The following is a 13,624-nucleotide window of genomic DNA, read 5'->3' as shown; positions in this document are numbered from 1 at the left end:
CTCTACCCAGGGCCATTGGAGATGCTCAAAGTTGATTGGTTCCCGATTTTTCGGGAGCTTGGAAGAGCTGTAGATAGCTTGCCTGGCCAGACTAAGCTCGCAACAAGCCCTCGTGTTGCGTCACGCTTAGGATGGGCGGGCCCAGGCTATCTTCAGACACTCGTGTAAATCGGGAAAACGAAGCAACAGTGGGCGAGAGGGCGCGCGCGAATATAATGAGTCAGAGGTGTGAATCTTTCACCGAATGCCAATTGTCCCGGTTCTTCATGAAATCGCACGCGCACGCACAAATTCATTAGGTTAACTTTCAAATAACTGTTCTTGTGCACTTGCGACACCGGAGCCACTTTCCTGAATTTTGAGCTTCGGAGTATTGGCTTCTTTATCTATTTAATCAATGAATGTATTTGTCACATACATTAAATTACTAATGTAAAACATTAGTAGCCTATTTAAGCAATAGCTGTTTTCTCCACTGTTTTCTGACCTTTTGTGTTTAGTGAATGAGACACTTCATTACACTCCACTGCCCGACTTCCAATTCCGGACTTTTTTGAAAATGTAAAATATAGGCCTACGAGATGTTTTTTGGGACTTAATTCGCGTTGGTCCTTCACTATTAATTTTTGAGACTGACGAGGCACTAAATACTGTGGAATTATTTTCTCCTTACTATGAAGTTTGGCATCTTAAACAAGTGTCGGGAAATCTTGCAGCCCGACTCTGCAGCCTCCAATGTTTAAGCGAACTGCTGAAACCATAATGTTTAAAGATTAAATCGTAGGCTAATCAAACCAAAGAACTTTCCAGAACGTTGTCTGCCGAAGCCTACAAAAGGCTTAGACTAATAGCATAGGTCTTGCTGCGGCTTCAACTTTTTCACCTGATCACCTTTCAATAGGCAAATATCATTATTACTACTACTACAAAAGGCCTAGTATTAGTAGTAGACAAGTAACCTAGTTGCCTAGTAGTAGGACAGCCAAATTGTTTCATTAGTGGCCTACGCCGAGCCTCCCCGGGACTAGACAGTAGCGTAGGCTGTATTTATTTATTTATGCCTATCTAGCGCAACAACTTATTCCTTTACATATACTCAAACATAGCACAAGAAAGGGTTCAACAACAGGCAATCACAGCAACTTGAAGTTCTAAATCACATCGGTGTCAGACCTATGGGCCTACCCCCCCCCCTTTTTTTCTTTTCTTCCTCGGATCTGCATCAATCTCATTATTAACCTTTAGCGCTCCCAGTTGACGGAAATCTGTCGTAGCGACGGAAAACTTTAATCCATGGAGACGTTCTCAGATCTTGTATGTAAAACTGATTTGGGGGTGTGGCTATGCTTGTGACATCACTCACCTTTAATCAATCAGGGCTGGGTTTCCCAAAAGCCTCTTAATACAAAGAGCATCTTAACTAGGAGAGAGAGTGTTCATTGTGATGCTCGCTCTACCATTTAACGATGATCTTTGTGCTACAATGCTTTTGGGAAACCCACCCCAGGTCTGATGTGCAAATTCTTCTATCCTTAGCACCAGGTTGTGAAGTTAAATTGTAACCATTAAAAATAATTCGATTCAAATTCATAAATAATTTAGAAAATCACTACAAATAAAATCAAACCCAGGATCTATGAATATGTGTGAGCATGCAAATTAGAAACATCACTTTCGTATCTCTAATACCCTGATATTGCGAGCAATAACTGATTTAGCTAATCAGTTAGCTAGAGGCTACCTGGTCAGTGTAATTATCAGAATATAGTAGTGTGTTGTTATGTTGCCATAACAACACATCATCCGCTCATCACTGACATTAGCTAAACAAGCAAGTTTACACAAATGATCTGGAGCTGAAACAGTTCCTCAACATTCTGAAATAATTTGTATGTTATGAAGATTATTTTGTGATGTCACATGTATAGCCATGCCCCCAGAAATCAGGCTTATACAGACGTAATGAGAAAAAGGAGTAACAAAATGTGTATGTGTGTGTGTGTAGGTGTGACGGTCCTGGTGTAGCTTCAGATCGGACGTCCTCAGACAAATCAGCTGAAATCGGTGAGAGTAAAAGTGTGAGGCGTGAAAACATTGGCATGATGTCATAACTTTTACATTCACTTTGATGTCATGCCTGTGGCATACTGGTGTACTATATGTAATGTGTGTGTGTGTGTATTAGATATAGATGACTTCGACTCCATCGTCTCCTCCACAGAGAAGCTGAGTCACCCAACTGCCTCCAGACCTCGAGTCACAGATCGCAGACCTCGCTCTCAGATCTTCACATCTGTGAGTGCGCGCACACACACACACACACACACACACAGGGATTTGAGTCTGATTTTCTAAAGAATAAAATTAAAATGCTGTCTAAAGGATTGTGGGAGTGAAAGCAGAACAGGTAAAGGTACGCAGGTGGACAAAAAGATGAAAATTTCTTACCTTTATGCCAGTGAGAAGGACAATATGGGCAGGGAAAAAGGTCTCATCGTTTCAGTGTCATGATTGTGCACGGGTTATCAGTATCAGATATTTCAGAGACAAAATGAATTGACTTCCAAGGTCATGTAAAGGTCTTCTCAGTCATAAATACTGTATGTCACAGAGAACTCATGAATATTAATCACCTTTCACTCCTCCTCCTTCTGTATGAATTAATTAAAAATATTCAGCTGTTCATGTGGAGTACAAACGATATGATTCCAGTTTTATGTTGTTTACAGTCTCAGTCTTTTCTGGCCACGAGGTTCTGAATCTTCAAGGCTGAAATCTGATTGGCTCTCGGTACAGTGCGTAAGATATAATCAGAGGATTGAAACAAAAAGTTATGAGGGTTTACAGCGTCACGTCTCTAAACCATATTTAAAGAGTTTGATGTTAAAAATGTTTAGCAGAGATTGAACAAAAACAGGAAAAGTCTGTGATTTGTCGTCGGATCGAATGTTTCTGTGAAAGTGGGCAGTGCTTGGTCATGTTTATTAATGAAACATATTGTGTCAGCGGGGGCGTGGTCGAGTGTCGTCTGTGAGTGGTGAGGAGGCAGGTCGAACCAGCGGGTAACATGTGATGAGGTGCAGCTCTGTCGAATTACCGGCTGTCTATGTGTCTTTCAGACAGCCAGGAACGAGAGAGAGAGCTGTGACGCCCCATCATATATGTGTGTGTGTAGTGCATTTACATGTCATTAGAAGTCACTGAAAAGTGCCAAAATAAAAAGAACACACCTGTTCTGAAGCCTGCTACCAGTTCCTCTGTTTCCCATGAGTTAAAGAGTTGTTGCACATGTTTATTAATGACTGTTTAGAAAATCCTAGAAGTCTGACTTCTGAAGTTTTACTTGTTTGCTGCTTCTGTGTCGAATACCTGTATTTTTTTATTTACTATTTTAAAGTTACCTTTTTATTTTATTTTTTGAAATGGTTGTTTTTTCCCCGGTCTCCATTCAAAATAAGTTTAATAGTCTATACAAATGTGACTTTATAAGTTTTTATATGTTGCTGTAAAGTGGTGGCTTTCTGTAATGATAAATAATGAAAAAATCAATCAATTAGAACTGAAATGTTGAAATTACTTCAAACTTTAAATTTGAAATAAAATTGCTGGTTACAGTTGCCTATAAACTATAGCACGGAATTGGCAAAAACTTCAGGAAATATTGAAATATTTCACAGCCGGGATGAGAAAGCATATGTGGATTTATTTATTTATTTATTGGGATCATATCCATCTGGTGCTCCACCTGTAGCCCTGCCCACTTCTCCACCCATGTTTCTTTCTTCTCTTCTAATTCTCTGAATGAGGGACGAGTGAAAATCAGCTCCTGTGTGAAAAGCCTTTCATTTTATTTTCCTTGTATGAGTCTAAACTTGTGAATATTATCAGCTTAAGATTGCAAAAGTGTGTGTGTGTGTGTGTGTGTGTCAGTCCTCTGTCTCCAGCCCTGACCTCCTGGACTCACTGTCTCTGGAGGATGAGCAGAGAGAGAAGGGGAAGGGGAAGGACGAGCCGGACTCATTCCCTCCCAAACCTCAAGACAACACCAGAAAGATGCCCAAGGCCCTGCCCATCATCACAGTAAGCCCTGCCCCCTCCTCCTAGCCACACCCACCCATCCTCAACCTCACCTTGTCACGTTCCTATCCTTTGCATGCATTCCCTGATCCCACCACAAAGGGGCGACCTTAACCAAAAAACACATGCGCACGCACACACAGAGACTGAGGCCCTACACACTGATGCTGCTCAGGAGATCAGTAGACCAACAAGTGTGTTCGTTTGTGGAACATGATGTTCTAAACCCCTTGTGGACTTGTTCTTTACAGGCTCCTGAGAAGTCATCCAAACCCTCGACTCTGACTGCAACGCCTGGCGCTGCTGCCCTCAGGCCTCACTCTCCCTCCATGGAGGCCAAGATAAAGAGCGATCAAGGTTCCACCACGCTGGAGGAGCTCAGAGCTCAACTGCGAGAGCTGAGGGCCATCGTGGAGCTGATGAAGAGCCAGCACAAGTAGGGATGAAGAGCTGGAGATGTTTAGAGAGAGGGAGAGAGAGAAGGGCAAGTCAGGAGGAAGTGATGTTTGGAGGGATGGAGGTATTTAAAAGGATGCAGAGAGGTGTTTCAAAAGAGGAAGTGGATGGAGATGTTTGGAAGGAGGTATGGAGAAGTTCATAAGGATGGATGGAGAAGTTTGGAAGGGAGAGGAGGATGTTTTACAGAATTTGAGATATGTGGAAGGAGGGAGTCATCAATGGAAGGAGGCTTCTGAAAAAGTGAAGATGTTTAGATCTTCCAGCATTGGAACTGGAAGCTGTATGGAAGTAGAAGAGGAAGATGTTTATAAGGAAGGAAAAAGACTGCTGGAAAGAGGAGGTAGATGGATGGAGATGTTTTGAGGAAAGGGACTAGGGGGACGTTTTCAAATGGAGATGCTTGGAAGGCGGGCTGGAGATTATCAGAAGAGGGAAGCAGAAGGTGTTTGGAAAGAGAGGTAAGAAAGTGGAGGGAGACCTCTGGAAGGAGTGATGGATGAAGAGGAAAGGAAATGTTTGGAAAGTGGACAGAGATGTTTGGAATAAGGGATGGAGAAATGTAGAAGCAGAAAGGTGATTATCCAAGTGGAAGGTGCTCGGAAAGAGAGGTGGGTGGAGCAGTTTGGAAGAAGGAAGGAAGATGCCTGCAAGGAGGAAAATTTAGTTTGAAAGAGGAAGAACTTTTGAGGAGTTTTGGGGGGAGAATTTTTGGAAAGAAATGGAAGGAGACTTGTGAAAAAATGGAGATGTAGGAGGGATGAAGGAAGAAGAAAGGAAGCAAAAAGGAACTGAAGGTAAGGAAGTGGAGGGAGCAGCTCAGAAGTAAATGTTTGGAAAGAGGAGGATGAAGAGATTTGGAAGAGGAACGAGGCAGTTGCAAAGAGTTGGTAGATGTTTGGAGTCTTTTTGAGTGAGATGTTTAAAGAGGATGGAAACCGACTTTTGGAAGGGATCAGGATGGGATTTGGAATGGGGGAAGGAATTGTGTAGTAGACGTGAGGGAGATGTTTGAAAGATTAACACCATCAGAATTTCTGCAGATTTCCATCAGCATTCTTAAGTATTCATTGTTCCTGACTTATTTATTCCATTGGATTTTACTCATTTTATCTGTTTTTCCCAGACAAGAGATGAAACAGCTTGTGAGTGAACTAGACGAGGAGAAAAAGATCCGCTTATCCCTGCAGGTGAGCACGAATCAATATGGTCTCTTGTGGAATTGTTTTCCGATGCAAATAAAAAATGCAGTGCGTTTTTATGAAGCACAAAGAACCCACTGAGAACCTAAAGCTCTAAAGACCTTCTCGCATGGTTCTTCACTCACTTTAAGAAGAAACTGGAATATTCTGAGGTGGAGAACATGTGTGTGTATGTGTGTGTAATTTTTTTCCTGCTCTCTGTGTGTTTCAGATGGATGTTGAGAACATAAAGAAGGTTCTGTCCAAATGAATGCACGTGATGGTGAAGTGGTTGAGGTTGGAAGGCGGAAACCCCGAACGCCTGGCAGATGGATTTGTGCCAAAAGAGAAAAAGAACAAAAACCACGCGAGAACAACAGCATAGAGAAAACAAACGAAGGCTTCCCTCACTTCCAGATTATTTTTATTTGATTATTTTTTTAAAGGGTGATGTGGCACTCTGTAGCGCCATCGTGTTGAGGAGGAACCCATCTTCTCCTGGTACTGCGTTCCATAGAGTGACTCGACTCTTTAAGCGACATGAAGGAGAACCCGCTGCATTTACCTTCAGTACGGTTCACTTTGAGTTCTTTTCTTTGCCTTTACCTTCGTGGCCTTTATTTTTATTTTTCTCACCGTTACCCGTGCGGCTGTCGCTCTCCTCTCACCCATGCTGATGCTGAGGCCTTTATTTTTCATAAAATTGTGTCTTTTCTTTCAGTCTTTTGTCAGCGATAAGGAGAACATGCACATTTTGTTTTCTTGATGCTGTTTCTTCTTTTGAGAAAGTCTTATATAAACTTTTATATTTTAATGTACGGAAAATGCATTTATGTGTGCAAATTTTATTAAAAAAGAATATTCCAAAATAAACTGTGCCTCAGGTTTCATTCATCTGTCTGTCTGTCTCTACCTGTCTGTCTGTTTGTTCTGTCTTTCTCTTTGTCTGTCTGTCTGTTTCTATTTTTGTTTAACTATTAATCTCTATCTGTCTATCCCGTTCTGACTGGCTAACTGTCCCTACGGTAAATGCTTCTACACCTCTATATCTGTCTGTCTGCTATGTCTATCCAACTGTGTCTGTCTGTCTATATGTCTATGTCTGTCTGCTATCTATGTCTATTTAATGTGTTTACTGTCTGCTTGTCTATGTCTGTCTGTCTCTTTATGTTGGTATGTCTGTATGTCTATATATCTGTCTGTCAGATATATAGACATACAGACAGATGGATAGACAGACAGACAGACAGACACATAGACAGACAAATCTATCTGTCTTAGAATGTCCAGAACCTTTAGAACCTCATCAGTCTGTTGTTGTTTTAAGAAATGGAGACTAAGCTGTATGAGAAACTGCCACGAAACTGGAGATATCGTACAGAGGCATGTTCTACATTCACAGAACACCACAAACTGCCTGTAACCAGCAGAGGGAGAGAAGAGCGAGGCTCCGGGGCACAACTGCGCTGGAGGAGAAATGCGTCAGAGTCTGTAGTTTGACAAACAGTTACTTCGCACATCCTCAGCTATCAGCTTTATTAAATATAACCCATGAACACACAAACCTAACCTCCAGCAGTGAAGACATGACTCCAGGATGCTGCTGGCTATCTGGGCGGATCTTCAAAGATAAAGCCAAATCTGCAACAGGCAAATAAAAGGAAAAGTTTCAAATGGGCAAAAGAACACAGACACTAGAGAGAGGGATTTAGATTTAAATTTAAAATAAGGTCTTCTGGACAGATGAACCCAAGTTGGAGGTGTTTGGATCACAGAGAAGAACATCTATGAAAAGATGCTGGAGGAGTGTTTGATGCTCCTGGTGGAAGAAATGTGATGGCCTGGGATGCTTTGGTGCTGGTAACGTGGGAGATTTGTACAGGGACATGGTAGTATTTAACAAGGAAGATTCTCACTCCTTTTTGTAACTCGCCATGCCATACCCTGTGGACAGCCTTTAACTGGAGTCAGGTTCATCCTACAACAGGACAACGACCCAAAACACTGCTCCCAAAGATCTGCAGCTTCACTGGGGGGAGTGGCTATCAAACCAAGAAAATTCAAGTTTTGGAATGGCCCAGCCAGAGCCCAGACCTAAATCCAATTGAAAATCTGTGAGGTGACTTGAAGAGGGCTGTGTACAAGAGACGCCCTTGCAACGGATTATAATCACCATCTACCTCTATATTTCCATCAGGCTTTTGAACCACGGATTATAATCACCATCTACCTCTATATTTGCAATTTTGCACAAGACTTTGCACATTGCACAGTATATCTACCTCTATGTTTGCATATTGTTTGACTGATTTTTTAAATTATGTTTATTTTTGTTTATTTTCATTCTATTTTATATTTTGCATTGCATATGCACTTTATATTTTGTATTTCATATTTTATATATATATATCTTTTTATATTACTAAGCATAGTTTGGTCGGGTAGTTGCAAAATAAGAATTTCATTACCCAATAATAAACCGCTGTGTCTCTTATTGTGTATATGACAAATAAACATCTTGAATCTGCATCTTTAGCTCACATGCATAAACCTGAAAATGTAAAGAAACTTAAAAAGTCCCTGTGTAAGTGTCTGCATGGCTTTAATAGATATTACACTGAAGTGCTGCTGAGTTCTGGACTCTGACTGGTCAGAAGGTGTTGATTAATTCTCTATTACAGCAGCTCTGACAGTAGTGCAGGTTTATAATAATGCACTCGTTCAATACGTTATCATTTCTATGGTAACGGCTCAGTCACAGGGCCTGATTTGTAAAAATCGTTGTTCTGGTGAAGTTTTCTGTAAGGAATTGTTAGGACTTGGACTGTTTTGGCCTCTAGAGGCCGCTGTTATTTCCTTTTCGTGTCTTGTTTATTTTGGCCTCTAGAGGCCGCCACTGTTCCTGTGTTTTGTGTTTTTGTTAATTGCCTGTTAGTCCTAATTATCTTCACCTGTGTCCTTAATTAGTTTGTGTATTTATACCCCTGAGTTCAGTCCTCTTGTCACGGAGTCTTTGTGCTGTTATGTTTATCTCCAGTTTCCTTTGTACTGTGTTTTGTGAATCTTCTGAGCTTTTGCATTTTTGCCTTTTTCTTTTTGAATTATACTCTTTGTTTTTGTTTTTTTGTTTTGCCCTGGATTGTATATAGTGTACCTTTTGTAAATAAACCTTTTGTTACTTTTTCTACTTCCGCCTCACGCCTCTGCATTTGAGTCATTCCCCTGGTGGCCTAGTGGGGGTTTGCTGGATCATCACACCAACGAACCAGGTTCGAATCCCAGCAAAACCCTAACAGAAAGACTCCGTCATGACCGACTCAGCAGAGGCTGCTTCAACTGTCTACCCGGCCAACCTTCAGGGAATTATGGCAGCTTTGACACGCTTCGGAGCGACCATGGACGCTCATGGACGTACGCTCACCAGCCAACGTGAGGCCCTTGCTCGCCACGAGGAACTGCTTCAGCAAATTGGGAAAACCCTGGCACAGCTGACATCTCTGCCTGCAGCTCCAGTTCCTGCTCCTGATCCAGCTCCCACTCCTGCTCCAGTGCCTCCTGCCATGCTGCCTTCTTCACCTCGCGAACCAAGCCTTCCTGCACCACAGAGGTATGACGGCAAGCACAGTGAGTGCCGAGAGTTCCTTACCCAGTGTCAACTCACCTTTGAGCTTCAGCCTACCACCTACACTACGGATCGCCGCAAGATTGCCTTTGTGATCACCTTATTAGCTGGTAAGGTGCGAGCCTGGGCTACTGCTATCTGGCAAAGACAGGGACCTGAGTGCTTTGATTTCCAGCTGTTTTCTGAAGAGATGCTTCTGGTCTTCGATCAGGCAGACATCAGTACCGACGCAGCCCGAAAGCTCATGTCCATCCGGCAAGGAGGAAGCGTCGCAGATTACGCCATCTCGTTCCGAACACTCGCAGCAGTAAGTGGATGGAACGAGACTGCCCTGGTGTCAGCCTTCCACCATGGTCTGTCTGACCCCATCAAGGACGGTCTGGCCTCTATTGGATGCCCAAGTGACCTCGAAACCCTCATCTCACATGCTATTCGTCTGGACAACAGGATGAGAGAACGCCACCAAGCCTTGAGCCCCCCCAGCCTCCCTACCTCTACCTGGAGACCGTCTACCTCCTTCAGTGACTGTCCAGAACCCATGCAAGTGGGTCGTACTCGCCTCTCCGCATCTGAGAGGGAGCGCAGAAGGAGGGACAAGTGCTGCATCTACTGTGGCAAGCCTGGTCACTTCCGAGCATCATGTCCCGAACTCTTGGGAAAAGGACCGCCCCGTCCAGCCGAGGGAGGGTTGTGACGGGGCCTACCCTCTCTCCCGGACTCCCTGGCCAAGGAATCTACATCCCGGTCTCCATCTCCTGGGGTGAGTCTGTCCACTCTTGTCAAGCTTTGATAGACTCAGGGGCGGCTGGGAACTTTATGGATATTCACTTCGCCCAAAGCATCAATATACCTACTGCACCTCTTGAAGTCCCACTGTCTGTGTCTGCCCTCGATGGCCAAGCATTAGGTGATGGAAGAGTCACCCAAGTTACTTCTCCAGTCTTCCTCCAGTCTCAAGGTCACAAGGAAGAAATATCCCTGCACCTGATTCCTTCACCTGAGTTCCCAGTTATTCTAGGCCTTCCTTGGCTTACTCGCCACAACCCTCGCATAGACTGGGTAACTAGCCAGGTTGTGGAATGGGGCCCTGCATGCCATGCCTCTTGTCTGCTCTCTAGCTCTCCTGTGTCTCCTGCCGAGCCCCCTGATCTCACCGAGTTATCTCAAGTTCCCACAGAGTACTGGGATCTCAAGGAGGTATTCAGCAAGAGCAGGGCCGCCGTTCTTCCTCCGCACCGGGCCTACGACTGTGCCATCGACTTGCTCCCTGGGACTACCCCTCCTCGTGGCAGACTGTTTTCCCTCTCTCAGCCAGAACGCAAGGCTATGGAGGAATACCTCAAAGACGCCCTGGTCTCTGGGTTCATTCGACCCTCCACCTCACCTGCTGGTGCCGGCTTCTTCTTTGTCGGCAAGAAGGATGGGGGGCTTCGACCATGTATTGACTACAGGGGCCTGAACAAGATCACTGTGCGCAACCAATATCCCCTTCCGCTGATGTCCACTGCTTTCGACCTGCTCCAAGGCGCCACCGTCTTCACCAAGTTGGACCTACGGAACGCATACCACCTCATCCGTATCCGACAGGGAGACGAGTGGAAGACTGCCTTTAACACCCCGTCTGGGCACTACGAATACCAGGTGATGCCCTTCGGACTCACCAACGCACCAGCTGTTTTTCAGGCCCTAATCAACGACGTCTTAAGGGACATGATTAACCTGTACGTCTTTGTCTACCTCGATGACATCCTTATCTTTTCCAAGACCATGCAGGAGCACCGCCACCATGTCCGCCAGGTTCTCCAGAGGCTGCTACAGAACAATCTGTTCGCCAAGGCCCAGAAATGCGAATTTCATGTTCCCGAGGTCTCCTTTCTGGGATTTATTGTACGGACAGGCCAACTCCAAATGGACCCTGCCAAGACCCTGGCTGTCCGGGACTGGTCTACTCCCAAGTCCGTTAAGGAGGTTCAGCGGTTCTTAGGATTCGCTAACTTCTACCGCAAGTTCATCAGGAACTTCAGTTCTGTGGCAGCACCCATGTCAGACCTCACCAAAGGGACAGGTGGATCTTATGGCTGGTCTCCTCAGGCAGAAAAGGCGTTCAAAGACCTCAAGGCCCGCTTCTGCACGGCACCCATTCTGGTCCTCCCGGACACCTCCCAACCATTCATCGTGGAGGTGGACGCCTCGGACAGTGGTGTCGGCGCGGTACTCTCTCAACGTTCGGAAGGAAAGCTGCACCCCTGCGCTTACTTCTCCCACCGCCTGAGTCCTGCGGAGTCCCGGTACGATGTGGGGGATCGAGAACTGTTAGCGGTCAAACTGGCCCTTGAGGAGTGGAGGCACTGGCTGGAGGGAGCGCAACATCCATTCCTGGTTTGGACTGACCACAAGAACCTGGAGTACCTCCAGCAAGCCAAGAGACTGAACCCTCGACAGGCTAGGTGGGCCCTGTTTTTCAGTCGGTTTGACTTCACCCTCTCGTACCGTCCCGGCTCCAAGAACACCAAACCTGACGCACTGTCCAGGCTGTTCTCTGCCACTAACAGGGAGAATGAAGTCGGGCCTATTATCCCGGTGTCCCGGATTGTGGCCCCTGTCCGCTGGGGTATTGAGGAGGCTGTTCGACGAGCCCAACGCCAGGACCCCGGTCCTGGGACGGGGCCACCGGGCCTCTTGTACGTCCCACATCAAGCCCGGGCCAAGGTTCTCCAGTGGGGTCACTCTTCCCCTCTCACCGCCCACCCGGGAGCTCGGAGGACCCTGGACTTCCTGAAAAGACGCTTCTGGTGGCCTAACATGGAGCAGGAAGTAAGGTCATTTGTCCTGTCCTGTGAGGTTTGCACCAGAACCAAGAACCCACGACAGCGTCCCCAGGGTCTCCTGCATCCTCTGACCATTCCCCGGCGTCCCTGGTCCCACGTGGCAGTCGACTTCATCACGGGTCTCCCTGAGTCACAAGGTAACATGGTCATTTTGGTCATTGTTGACAGATTCTCCAAGGCCTGCCGCTTCATACCTCTGTGCAAACTCCCCTCTGCTCTTGAAACAGCGAAACTTGTATTTAATCATGTCTTCCGAGTCTTTGGTCTTCCACAGGACATCGTCTCAGACCGAGGGCCCCAGTTCTCCTCCCGAGTGTGGCACGGGTTCTGCAAGGTCATCGGAGCCACTGCCAGCCTCTCCTCTGGGTTTCACCCACAGTCCAATGGTCAGACGGAGAGGCTCAACCAGGACCTGGAAACCACCCTGCGAGGCCTGGCTATGGATAACCCGACATCGTGGAGCACCTGGCTGCCATGGGCAGAGTACGCCCACAACACCCTGCAGTCATCGGCCACCAAGCTGTCGCCATTCCAGTGCCAATTCGGGTTCCAGCCACCTCTGTTCCCGGACCAGGAGGAGGACGCGGGGGTGCCCTCGGTCAACCAATATGTGAGACGGTGTCGCAAGACCTGGAGCAAGGTCAGGAAGACCCTCATACAGACCTCCAGAACCAACCAGACTCAGGCCAACCGCCACAGAAGACCTGCTCACACTTTCCGCCCTGGGCAGCGGGTTTGGCTGTCCACTAAGGACCTTCCGCTGCGGGTGGAGAACCGCAAGCTTGCTCCTCGCTACATTGGCCCCTTCAAGGTGGTGCGCAGGGTGAACCCTGTCTCCTACCGGCTCCAGTTGCCCCGGACTCTGAGGATCAACCCCACTTTCCATGTTTCCCTGTTGCGGCCTGTACTGACGTCTACGTATGCCCCTGCCCCTAGGAACCCCCCACCCCCCCGCATCTTCCAGGGGCAGACTGTGTTCACTGTGCATCGCCTGCTTGACTCCCGCCGGGTCCGCGGCGGGTTGCAATATCTGGTGGACTGGGAGGGCTATGGTCCTGAGGAGCGCTGCTGGGTTCCTGCTCGGGATGTCCTAGATAAAGAACTGTGTCGGGACTTCCATTCGGCCCATCCGGATCGCCCTGGGAACGTCAGGAGACGCTCCTAGAGGGGGGTGTCCTGTTAGGACTTGGACTGTTTTGGCCTCTAGAGGCCGCTGTTATTTCCTTTTCGTGTCTTGTTTATTTTGGCCTCTAGAGGCCGCCACTGTTCCTGTGTTTTGTGTTTTTGTTAATTGCCTGTTAGTCCTAATTATCTTCACCTGTGTCCTTAATTAGTTTGTGTATTTATACCCCTGAGTTCAGTCCTCTTGTCACGGAGTCTTTGTGCTGTTATGTTTATCTCCAGTTTCCTTTGTACTGTGTTTTGTGGATCTTCTGAGCTTTTGCATTTTTGCCTTTTTC

General features: G+C 46.3%; 1 protein-coding gene across 1 annotated transcript in view; it reads left to right on the top strand.

Annotated features, from left to right (window-relative positions):
* The window catches only part of sh3kbp1 (SH3-domain kinase binding protein 1), a 105,654-nt gene extending 99,067 nt beyond the window's left edge, over window positions 1-6,587 (top strand). Inside the window, exons 13-18 of the mRNA XM_060899700.1 lie at window positions 2,006-2,064; window positions 2,186-2,295; window positions 3,931-4,080; window positions 4,329-4,513; window positions 5,660-5,723; window positions 5,947-6,587. Of these exons, the coding sequence (XP_060755683.1) occupies window positions 2,006-2,064; window positions 2,186-2,295; window positions 3,931-4,080; window positions 4,329-4,513; window positions 5,660-5,723; window positions 5,947-5,985 (607 nt within the window). The 3' untranslated portion in view covers window positions 5,986-6,587. The remainder of the gene's footprint in view (window positions 1-2,005; window positions 2,065-2,185; window positions 2,296-3,930; window positions 4,081-4,328; window positions 4,514-5,659; window positions 5,724-5,946) is intronic.
* Window positions 6,588-13,624: the final 7,037 nt, after the last annotated feature.

The sequence above is a fragment of the Neoarius graeffei genome, chromosome 19 (genome assembly GCF_027579695.1).
Source record: "Neoarius graeffei isolate fNeoGra1 chromosome 19, fNeoGra1.pri, whole genome shotgun sequence".
Classification (NCBI taxonomy): Eukaryota; Metazoa; Chordata; class Actinopteri; order Siluriformes; family Ariidae; genus Neoarius; species Neoarius graeffei.
The sequence above is the reverse complement of the archived record's forward strand: the minus strand, read 5'-3'. Positions and strand labels throughout refer to the sequence as shown.